Raw genomic sequence first — 11,504 nt, forward strand, 5'->3', positions numbered from 1 at the left:
ATCCACACATGAAAATGTACAGTTCAGTGTTTTTTTAGCATATCCACAGCGTTGCACGACTGTCACCACGGTCTAATTTGGGAACACTTTCAGCACCACAAGAAGAAAGTCCTGCACATACCCTGTCCTTGCCCTTCCTGCTCCTTCCCTCGCAGCACCAGGAAACCACTATCCTACTTTCCATCTCTGTGGATTTGCTTACTCTGCACATTTCATATAAATAGAATCATACAGTGTGTGGTCTTTTGTGACTGGCTCTTTTACTCAGCGTAATGTTTTCAAGGTTCCTCCATGTTGCAGCACCGTGGGCGATTCAGTACTTAATTTCTTTTAGTTACTGAATAATATTCCATTTTATGCATGTATCACATTTTGTTTATCTATTCATCAGTTGAACATTTAGGCTCATTCTGCCTTTTGTCTGTTATGAATAGTGCTGCTATGAACATGTACAGTTTTTGTGTGAACATATGTTTTCAGTTCTGTGGGGGTGTGTACCTGGGAGTGGAATTGCTGGGTATATGGTGACTTTAGGGTGAGCATTTTGAGGAGCTGTCAAACTGGTTTTTAAAGCAGCAGCTCTACTTTTTATTCCCATCAGCAATGTATGAGGGTTCCAATCTCTCAACATCCTCGTCCACACTTACTGTTGTCTGTCTGTTTTATTTTAGCTGTCCTGGTAGGTGGTTGTCGTTTGCATGTCCTTAATGACTTATGTGTGGAGCATCTTCTCATGTGCTTATTGACAAAAGCCCATGAGAGAGAGAGAGAGAGAGAGAGAGAGAGAGAGAGAGAGAGAGAGAGAGAGAGAGAGATGCTTCTCTGACACCCAAAACCAAAGTCCCAGAATGGAATCTTCCTGGTCCCAGTCAGCCTGACCTATACACAGGCTCTTCCCTGAATCAACAACTGTGGCCAGCACAATGGGACTACCAGTGGCTTAGTCTAGTACATGTGTCCCCCTGGATCCTGCGGTGGAGTCCCTGGCTTGGAATCACATGGGCTGAGGCTGGCAAGGCGTGTTTAAGAAGGAGAGTAGAGTCTGTGTGGCAGGATGAGGAATGCTCACTCTGCTCAAAACCATAGACCACAGGCAGGTTTCTTCTCTCCAGGGGCAATTCTGGAAGGGACATTAAACAGTCATCTCAGGCACTGGTTCACAAACTTTAGGGTGTGCATTAGTTTGCTAGGACTTGCCTGTCCCACCATTGATTTTAGAAGCAGATGATTTGTCACATTTCACAGGTTAAAAGATGGACAGTAATTTTTCCCAGGATGAATCATTCCCTGAGTCTCACCAGTACTTGATTTAGATGATATTTCATTGAGATTTTGGTCTCAGAGTTGATGTTGAAATGGGTTAAGGTTTTGGAGATGTTGGGATGGGGTGAGTGTATTTTGCATGTGAGCAGGATATAAATTTGGGTGGACCAGAGGGTGGACTGATGTGGGTTGAACTGTGTCCCTCTGAATTCCATATGTTATAGTCCTAACATTCCCCAACCTCCCCAGTATTTCAGAATGTGATCTTATTGGGAGATGGTCGTGTTGCAGATGTAATTAGCTAAGATGAGGGCAATATATGTTGGGCCCCTAATCTAATATGATTGATGTCCTTATAAAAAGGGTAAGTTTGGGCACAGAAACATGAATATAGAGAAAGCACCATGAGAATATCGGAGTTACGCTGCCATAAACCAAAGAACCACCAAAAGCTAAGAGAGAGGCCTGGAGCTGTTCCTTCCCTAGTGAGTAAAAAAGGGACCACGGCCCTGCAGTAACAAAGCACCGCAAACTCAATGGCTTAGACACAAACTTTATTGTCTTGTTCTGGAGGATAGAAGTTCAAGGTCAAGGTGTTGGCAGGGCCATGCTTTAGTACTGTGGTTTCTAATATTCTCTCATTGGTTTTAACTGGGTTATTGCTATCGCTTTTTTTTTTTTCCTAGTAGAAGAAACAAAAACATCTGAAGATGATGAGATGGAGAAACTCTACAAATCATTAGAGCAAGCTAGTCTGTCTCCTCTTGGGGACCGACGACCTTCAACCAAAAAGGAGTTGAGAAAGTCTTTTGTTAAGCGGTGCAAAAATCCATCCATAAATGAGAAACTCCACAAAATCCGAACCTTGAATAGCACATTGAAGGTAAAAAAAAAAATTAGGTTGTGGATGAACTCTATGGATGTGGGGTGAAGAACGGCTGGTTCTGCAGAGAGATTTGTGCTAATCACAGCGTGTTTGTGTTGGTGGAGGGAAGGGTATTAAAATAAATATGTTTATAGGATGAGGTGACCTTTCACATTTTTAAAGCACTAGGACATTTGCACAGTAGCACCCAAGGTGGTTTTCCACAATGGGTCTTGGTTTTTACATTCACTCCAATATAAAATTCCAGATTTTAAGCTCTTAGCAAGGACCATGCGTAATTTGTTTTTGTAACCCTGGTACCTAGAATGGTACTTGGCTCAATAAATGTTGACTACAGAGATTGTCAACTGATGAGGATAAACAGAAATGTGAATAAGATTGTGGGTTTTCACCTGACTCATTCAAGAGTGCCATTCTTCTGTGCTACATCCAGAAGAAAATGTCTGGCTTCCAGGTCCAGCAAAGACTTAGTGACTGTCAGCTGTAGGCACTGCAGCCAAGGAACACCGTGAGAGCCGATTTAGAGCATGCTTTGTGGTAAACAGACCTGAAGGTATTTTCACAATGGGGATAAGGGAAAGTGTACAGGACATAGTGAAGCTATTTTCAGGACCTCCCATAACTAAAATGGTTCTTCGTAAGAAAAGCATTCTGCTTTCACATTTAGATTATAGCATGAACAGGAGGAGGCCAGGATACTTTGTAAAATAACCCTGAATTAGCAGAAGATTTATAGGTTCTGAAAAGCCTTGCAATTTAATTCTGTTTTGTTCATGTTCTTTTGCATTAAGAGTTTGAGTCCATTTCCAGGAAGAAATATCAGCAACTGAAAGGACGAGGCTACAAAGAGATGCCTGAGTGGCTCTTAGTCACATGTCCCAGTTAGTAAATAGAAGACCCAAGCACTCTAAACGGCTGCAAAAATGAGGCTGGGAAAGAAAAGGAAGAGTGTATTTTAATTATACAAAGGAAATACGAATGCAGAGAAATTCTCTAATATTTAATGATAAAAGATATCCTTGGATACTCATTCTGCAGTATGTACAGAGTTGATAAATATGTTTGGTCATTCAATGTAATAAGCCATCGTATGTTGGGATTTTACTGTCTAACTTGTCTGCGATAGCTAATATGAGTGAGTGAATGTTTTACTGAACAAATACTTCCCGAATCTTGCTATGCACCAGGCACTATTCTAGGGCACTGGGACCATGGAGTGACTCCACTGGGCAGTGGAAACAGAGAGGAAACCAATAGTTAAAATGCAGTGTGACAGGTACTGTGGTAGGTGTGTGCTCAGGGTGCTTTGGAGCACTGAGGAGGGAAGCGGGGGGCTGTCTGGGAGCAGCAGGGATAACATCATGGAGGTGCTGTCAGCAAGCCCGTGCATAAGGAATGGTGAGTGTCAGGAGAGAGGGGACGGCACGCAGGAAGAGGAACGTATAGCAGCTGACGACGTGTTGCAGTCCATGTTGGGAGACGCAGGATGTACAGGCCAAGGAGAGCACAGGCAGCTCTGGCCATTTGAAGAGGGAGAAAGATTGTGGCTTTGGGCTCCAGGGAGCAGCCAACTCAGGGTTCTAGGCCTTTCCAGGACCGTGGCCTGACCTGGCCACTGGGAGCCCAGGTTTGTGAAAGAATCAGAGGTTTTACCTGCCCCTGTGGTTCTGTGCAACCTCCTGCTCTCTGCACTAGAGCCACGTCATGGGTGAATTCAGCAGCTTTTTCTTTTCTCCAAGTATATTAATTGTCTCTTTCTAGGTAACAAATTACCCCCAAACTTAGTAACTTCAAACAATAAGCGTTTATTATTTCGGAGTTTCTGTGGGTCAGGAATCTGGGCATGGCTTGGTCAGGTGCTTCTGCCTCCAGGCCTCTCACAGAGCTGTGATCCAGGTGTCAGCGGGGGTCACATTCGTTCCTCCACTGGAAGGGATCTGCTTCTAAGCTCGCTCATGTGGCGGTTGGCAGGATTCAGGTCCCTGCAGGTTGTTGGGCTGAGGGTCTCTGTTGCTCGCTGGCTATTGGCTGGAGGCTCCCCTCTGTTCCTGGCCATGTGGCTTCTTCCTAGGGCAGCTCACAACGTGGAAGCTGGCTTTCCTCAGAGTGAGCCAGACGGGCATAGCAAGATGGGTCAGAATGAGCAAGATGGGTCATAGCCCAGTCACAGTAGTGACATCGCATTGCTTTTGCAGTGTTCTGTTTGGTAAAAGCAAGTCACAAGATCAGCCCATATTCAGGAAGGAGATGACACAAGGACATGAATGCTGGGAATGTTGGGAGCCATCGCAGGGGCTGCCAACCACACCCCGCTGAAGAACTGCTCTCTGGAAAGCAGCCGTCCCCATAGATCCCTGAGGCCTCCAAAAGTGTTGCGCCGGGGCCATGAAATATAACCTATGCCATGTGGTTCTATTAACCTCAGGAGGCAGGAGGATGCGATGACATGGAAATTGGCCTTGTTAAAAAACCAAAATGAAAACAAGGCATATCAACCTATTCAATGGAGAAAGATAATTTGGTACATGTATGCTTATTCATGTCAAAAGGCTATAATAATCCTTTTTTTTTTTTTTTTAGCTATTTTAAAAATTCAAGACAGGATAGTGGTTGTCTTTGAGGAGGAGGGGATGATATGGTTGGGGGCAGGGAGTGGTGCACAAACGGAGGTGCTGAGTAACTGGGTAGGGTCCTCTGTTGACCTCAGTGGCGGTTACATGGATGTGTTCACTTTGTGATGATCCATCGAATGCAAACTTTTTCATTTGTGCACTTTTCTCCATGTATGTTACATTGCAATAAAAATGTTTATTTAGAAAAATAAAAAACCCTTCAAAACTGGAGCATGGACAAGAAAAGACAACAGTTTTATGCTGAAACAAGGAAATTGTTTTAACAATAATGTTTATATTAGTGATAGGTGCAGTCCATAAATAAAGAAAAATCCCTTCACTGGGATTGTTTTGGAATGAATGCTCTCTAGGGAAATTCTTCTAGGAAGTTGAACAAATTATCATGTCCTACACTAAATCTAGATATCGAAGAAATTCTGGCAGCTCAACATTCACTGGCTTTTGGCTAAGCCCACATTTATTTTAAAATGAATGATTAATGGAATGATTAGCGGGTTCAACTGAAAGTCTCTCAGAGTTACTCTGGCTTCTGTCAAAAGAGGAATGAACTCTCCCTTCTCCGTAACTACTCTGTTAGGACACGTTTCCAATGCTTAGGTTTTGCATCCAGCCATTCCTGAATATTTGGAATAAAAATTGAAAGTACAGCATTCTCTGCTTCATGATCTTTTTGCAACCCCTGCCATACCTCGCTTGTCTGCCAGAAAGCAGGGTGGATGATGCAAAAGTAGGTGGATGATTCCAAGCCTTCCGTGAGCCTCCCGCACCCTCCAGGAGAAGCAGGCCCATGGCAGGTGCTCCAACCATGGTGGTGCCCGGTCTAGCAAGGAGCTCAGAAGGTTTTGTTGTCTCATTAACTTATTTCCTCTGTATTCTTGTCTACAGTTTTTTTTTTCTTTATCCACAAAAGAATTAACACAAATTTGAGCCAAATAGTAAGAAATTTGGTTTAAAGCCAAAAACCCTATGAGAAGTTGGCCTAATGGCCAAAATTGAAGAGACCCTTTCTTTAAAACTTTTTTCAGATGGAAAGGAATGGTTAATTCATTTTTAAGTCAATTTCCCCAATTTTTGTTAATCCTCAAAGATCTTAGTTTTTTCAATAAAATATTAAGATCTCCCTCTGAAGCAGATGTCTGAATTTCTCTAGAACAAAATAAAATGCCTTAAATAACTTCATATAAATAGCACTATGGTGATATCAGAGGATGAAAGCCTTTTTTTTTTTTAAAGATTCTTTTTGGAAGTATAAATCTTAAGAACTCAGAAAGAAGAAATAAAACTCTTTTGGCCCTGCCCGACTTTCTACAAACAATCCTTCTAGTTCCCACCTAACCTTCCTTTCTTCTCTTCTAGGTCTTAGTCCACATGCTTATCCCTCTCTGGTTACTTTCCTACAGCACTATTTTTTTCTCCTTCCTGGAAGAAATGCTTCCTATCTTTCTGTGTCTGCCTGTCTGTCAATCTGTCTGTCTGTCTGGCTCTATCGTCTTTCTATCTATGTCTGTATAGTTTGTTTATGGAGGAGATTTTCTCAGGCTCTAAATAAGGTCCATGATACAAAAGAGATTAAACATCAAATGGGTAATTAGTTCACTCATTCATGTGTACCATGTGTCCGTCATTCTTTCAGGCACTTGGGGATCTAGCAGTGAGCATATCAGACAAAAATTCCTGCCCTCATGAAGCTTACATGTCAGTAGGGAATAATAAAAACCATAATTAATTATAAAATTTTATAGTATGATATGTGATGATAGATTTGATAGTGAATAGGAAAGAAGAGGGGAAGGGAGTGTTGGGGAATTGTTTTTTAATTAGGAAAGACATGGAAGACTTCTTGGAAAGATGAAATTCGTGTAAAACCTAAAAAAAGAGAAGGGAGTGAGCTTTGAGGTTATCTGCGGCAGAATATTCCAGGCAAAAGGAACATAAATGCAAACCCCTTTGGGTGGGAATGCACCCAACACGTTTAAGGAAGAGCAAAGAGGTCAGTGTGGCTGGACTGTAGTGGGGGATGGGGCACGGGGAGAGCAGCTGTGGGCCAGAGGGGCAGGGGGGTCATGTCATAGAGGACCTTGTTGTCACTGCAGACAGCTTGGCTTCTACTCAGAGTGAGACAGGAAGTCTTTGAAGGTTCTGAACAGAGGCATGTCATAGTTTGACATATTTTCAAGGTAGAACCATCAGGATTTGCTGGTGGGTTGGTGTGAGAGTTTGCTCTGAGCAACTGGAAAGATGCAGTTGCCATTAGGTGCTTTGCAGAAGACAGTGGTAGGAGCATGCTATGTTGTGTACTGGGAGTGGGTGAGGGTGTAGAGGGTAAGAGGAACTTAGCTTTGGACATGTTATATTTGAGATGCTTATTAAGTGCCCACATGGAGCTGCTGAGGAGGAAGTTTAGACAAACAAGGGTGGTGTTCAGGAGAGATGTAAGGAGATAGAAATTTGGGATTGTCAACATATGGGGAAAGTAGGAGAGATTAGATAGGATTACCAGGAGAAGAGGATAAAGGCTGGAGCTCTGGGATCCCACAGTGTGTAAGAGGGTAGCTGAAGCAGAGGAACCAGCAGAGGGGACTGAGAATAAGTGGACATTGTGGGCTAAGAAAAATCAAGAGAATGTGTCACTGAAGCCACACAATAAAAGTGTTGAAGAAGGAGGAGTAGCCAACAGTTTTAGGTGCTTCTGATAAATACATCGAAGGTGGATAATTAATTATTATGTTTAGCAACATAGAGTTCACTGATGGGCTTCACAAGAGCAATTTTGGTGCAATGGTGGGGGCCAAAGCTTTGAGGGAGTGGGTTTATGGAAGAATGGGGACGGGGCATCAAAGACAAGGGGAAGGAAAAGTGGAGGGCTAGCTGGACGCGGATGGGGATGGGAGGGGACTTCTTTTAAGATGGAAGAAACAATGCCAGCGATGATGACTGAGTGGAGATGGGAAACCAGTGCGTCACAGGAGAGGGCAGAGCTGCTGGGGTGAACTTCTTGACTAGGAGAACAGGATCAATCGTGCCAACGTGGAGGGACTGGCCTTTGCTAGGAGCACAGACCTTTCATCCGTAGGAACAGGAGGGATGGCAGCGTACATTTGTGCTGATGCAAGTAGTGGACAGTGGGAACTTGGGAGAAGTACTCTTCTGATTGTTTCCATTTCCTCAAAACGTAGACAGCAAGGGCGTAGGAACAGGAGGGATGGCAGCGTACATTTGTGCTGATGCAAGTAGTGGACAGTAGGAACTTGGGAGAAGTACTCTTCTGATTGTTTCCATTTCCTCAAAACGTAGACAGCAAGGGCAGCAGGTGCAAGTGAGGACGGAGAAGAGAGGGATGTGGAAGTGTGATTACTGGATAGTGGCAAATGTCCACTTACTGGCCGTGGTCATGAGTTTAGAGTGAGACCCGTGAGCAGGGTCGTGGAGCTGCAGCTGTGCACACGCCGTCGTGTCTACTGGGCACTGGGCATTGTGTTAAGGGCAGGGAATCCAGGGATAAAGAAAATATGTTTACTGTCACCTTCCTTAAGCTTTAGAACAGGTGGCACACAGATCCCTAAGCATCTAAATATACCATGGAAGTTCTAAGAGGTCTCTGAGCACTGGGAGGAGTGAAAGCATTAAAATTAAAAAGCTTGTCAGTCCAATTGGGGAGATCTGGGAAGGTTTTCTGGAAAACGTGATGCCTGAAGACAGTATAGATTTATGAGTCATAGAAAAATGGGGTAAATGAAGGTTGGAGAGTATTCTGTGTGATACTAACTCTCGGAATTAGAGGTCCTCACGTGAGGACAGGTGAGGAGCATGCTCCATGTGGCACAGCATCATGAGGTGTGAACCAGCGTTGGGTGGGTGAAAAATGCACGTCAGCACTATTGGACTGGAAAGTCAAAAGGACGTGGAGTGTCCACAAATGGAGCCGAAGTAGTGAGGAAGCCAGGGGACCGAGGGGACACTGGAAGAGAACTCGGCATTACGTGAGTCCCCTGCATTGCCATGCGGGGGATGGATTTAAAATGGGGCTCGGAGGCAGGGACCTCACTTAGGAGGCTGCAGCAGCAGATCATGTGTGATATATTGGGCCGCAAATCAAAAATTAGGACTGTGGTCAAGGGACGGAGACAACAGGCACAGATTCAAGATAAAATTGTCAGAGCTGAATGATTATTATTATTTTTTTTAACGTGGAAGAATATGTATCTCGTTTTCCCCCCAATTCCTTGACTATAGAAAACTCTAACCTGAGCAGATGTTTCAGAAATGTGTGTCGTTTGTCACAGAGGAGGGAGGGTGAAACAGTAATAATAGTTTGTTTATTCTATTAGCATTATTGAGATACATACTCTTCTAGTCTCTCTCTCTCATTTTTTTTTAATTTTAAAAGATGACCGTAAGAGGATCTTAACCCTTGACTTGGTGTTGTCAGCACCACGCTCTCTCAAGTGAGCCACGGGCCGGCCCTTCTAGTCTCTTCTTTGAATAAAAAGATAACCTGTATATTTATTCTATATATATTAATTAAATACATGTGATTTATTATAAATAAATTAAGATAATTTAATAAATAAGAAAATAAAAAAGATATATTTTGTGTTACCTTATGTCTTAGGTAAGGTGTTATGTCCCAATTTTACTTAGTGACATTTGGATGGTTGGTGAAATGTTTATAGATACAATTATTAGTTTCCGTAGGAATGATGCTTACACTAAGATAGAATCATTACTGTGGTGTAGAGTAATGGGTTTATCAGGGAAGAGCAACATAGAAGACCATGGCTATACGTCTAGTTCTTCCACTAAGTCTTTGGTAGGATACGTAACTCCTTTGTGGCTAGCATATGGAAATGGATGTCCTGCCATCTCTCTCAGGCTCGAGGTTGGGATTAGAATATTAATTTGCAAAACATTTTAATAATTTTGTAATTAATGTGTATGTATGTTTGCAAAAGGGTTGATGAAGATGCTTTATTGAAATGAAGATACTCATGACATCTTCCCTCCCCACCTTTTTTCTACTACATGGACAGTGTAAAGAACATGACCTGGCCATGATTAATCAGTTGCTGGATGATCCAAAGCTGACAGCCAGGAAATACAGAGAGTGGAAGGTGGTGAACACCCTGCTGATCCAGGACATCTATCAGCAGCAGCAGGCCACGCCTGCCCCTGAGGGCAGCCCCCAGGAACTCAAGAAACCATCTTCTTCTGCCTATGTTGAAAGTTCTATTTGAGAAAAAGCCCGGATTCTCTTATATTTTGCCACAAGCAACTCTTCAAGATATTTCAAGAGCTCACATTTTTCCTTAAAAGGAAAACTGAAGCCCAGTTCCTTGAGCGTCAACTCCCCCTCTAAAGTGCAACTTTGGTGGAAACAGTCGCCAGACACAGCAAGACTCCTCATTACAGCTGTAAAGCAACCATGAGAGTGGTGTGGTTGAGTTCAGTTGAACAGACATTTTTTGTGTTCCTGCTGGGAGCTCACACTGATGCTAGTTCTAGGTGGGATGTGAGAAATGTATCTTCTGTTCCTCGCTCTTAAGAGAATTACAACATTCTATGGACAAAAGGTCAAATTTTACCAGGGATAATTATTCATAGAAACATTCTGTTTTCCAAAAGAAGAATGTACATGTTCTAGCTGGTTGGGTAGCTGAGATCTCCAAATCATTTTCTGAGTGGAGGAATGTTTTCTATAGCAGCAACTGGAGCAGGACAAGTGTGGTATTGCAGAACAAAAATTCCTTGCCTTTGGACGGAAGGGTGGTGGTGGTGCCTTTTCTACTTGTTGAGAAATACTTCACAGAGTTGCACATGGGAGAGCCCAAGGAGGGGGCATGCTCTGTGTTCCACTCACTCCAAGGACAGCTTGATGTTTTCACACTTTCTGCGGGCTGGGGAACTGATTAATGTTGCTTTTTCTCATAACAGCTAGAGAAAACTATCTCATTACAGTTGGAGACCTCTGCTCCCTTGTAGCTTCCCTAACCACTGTAGGAGATAGAAGTCAATCCAGCAAAGAATGTGTTGCTTTTGTCCTTGGCTGTGGTGCCTGTACACAGTGTGAATATATATCCAGGTTTCCTGGGATTGATATTGACAAGGTGATTCTAGTGTCTGAATTGCTTTAATATCTTTACACAAAACAAAAACAAAAAACCAACGAAAACAACAAGAGTTAAAACATGATTGTCTTATTTTTGTATGTTTATGCGTCACTTGGTGTGCTACGTGAAGAGCTATCTACGATGTTTGTTATTTAAATATATTTATAGAAGTTCAAATTACTAGTGTTTTAAAAGATTATATACTATTATATGTTTTGCTCAGTATATATTCTTGAAGTATATATGTTTTGCTTGAAAAAAAAGGAATACTTTTGATTCATTGGAGTTATTATGTTGTACTATGATATATGAGGAATGCTCAGGAAATCTCGTGGGAAAAATATGGGGGCATGCATTAATATTTTTTTAAATTTTTCTGGTGCCTCTCAATCTCTCTCTTTCTCCCCCCCACCTCAGAGATCTTAGACATCTCTATCAATTGTAAGCACTCTCTTAACGAGAAAAGGACTTTCCTCTTTGCTTATCCCTTCTATTAAATACACTTGAAGCTTTATCCCATTTATGCCCATGAACACTAGAACAAATGGCGCACAAATAATGTAATCTTTAGACTGAAGATGAGGAGAAATTTGAGGGTGGTGGTTGAAGACAGCT

General features: G+C 42.6%; 1 protein-coding gene across 1 annotated transcript; it reads left to right on the forward strand.

The window, feature by feature from the left end:
- Window positions 1-1,953: 1,953 nt before the first annotated feature.
- Window positions 1,954-11,152, forward strand: LOC103581469 (interactor protein for cytohesin exchange factors 1-like). The gene is made up of 2 exons (XM_008563293.1): window positions 1,954-2,146; window positions 9,813-11,152. Exons 1-2 carry the CDS (start codon window positions 1,982-1,984, stop codon window positions 10,014-10,016), a joined length of 369 nt encoding a protein of 122 aa, XP_008561515.1. The 5' UTR covers window positions 1,954-1,981; the 3' UTR covers window positions 10,017-11,152.
- Window positions 11,153-11,504: the final 352 nt, after the last annotated feature.

The sequence above is a fragment of the Galeopterus variegatus genome, unplaced genomic scaffold (genome assembly GCF_000696425.1).
Source record: "Galeopterus variegatus unplaced genomic scaffold, G_variegatus-3.0.2 Scaffold13110, whole genome shotgun sequence".
NCBI lineage: Eukaryota > Metazoa > Chordata > Mammalia > Dermoptera > Cynocephalidae > Galeopterus > Galeopterus variegatus.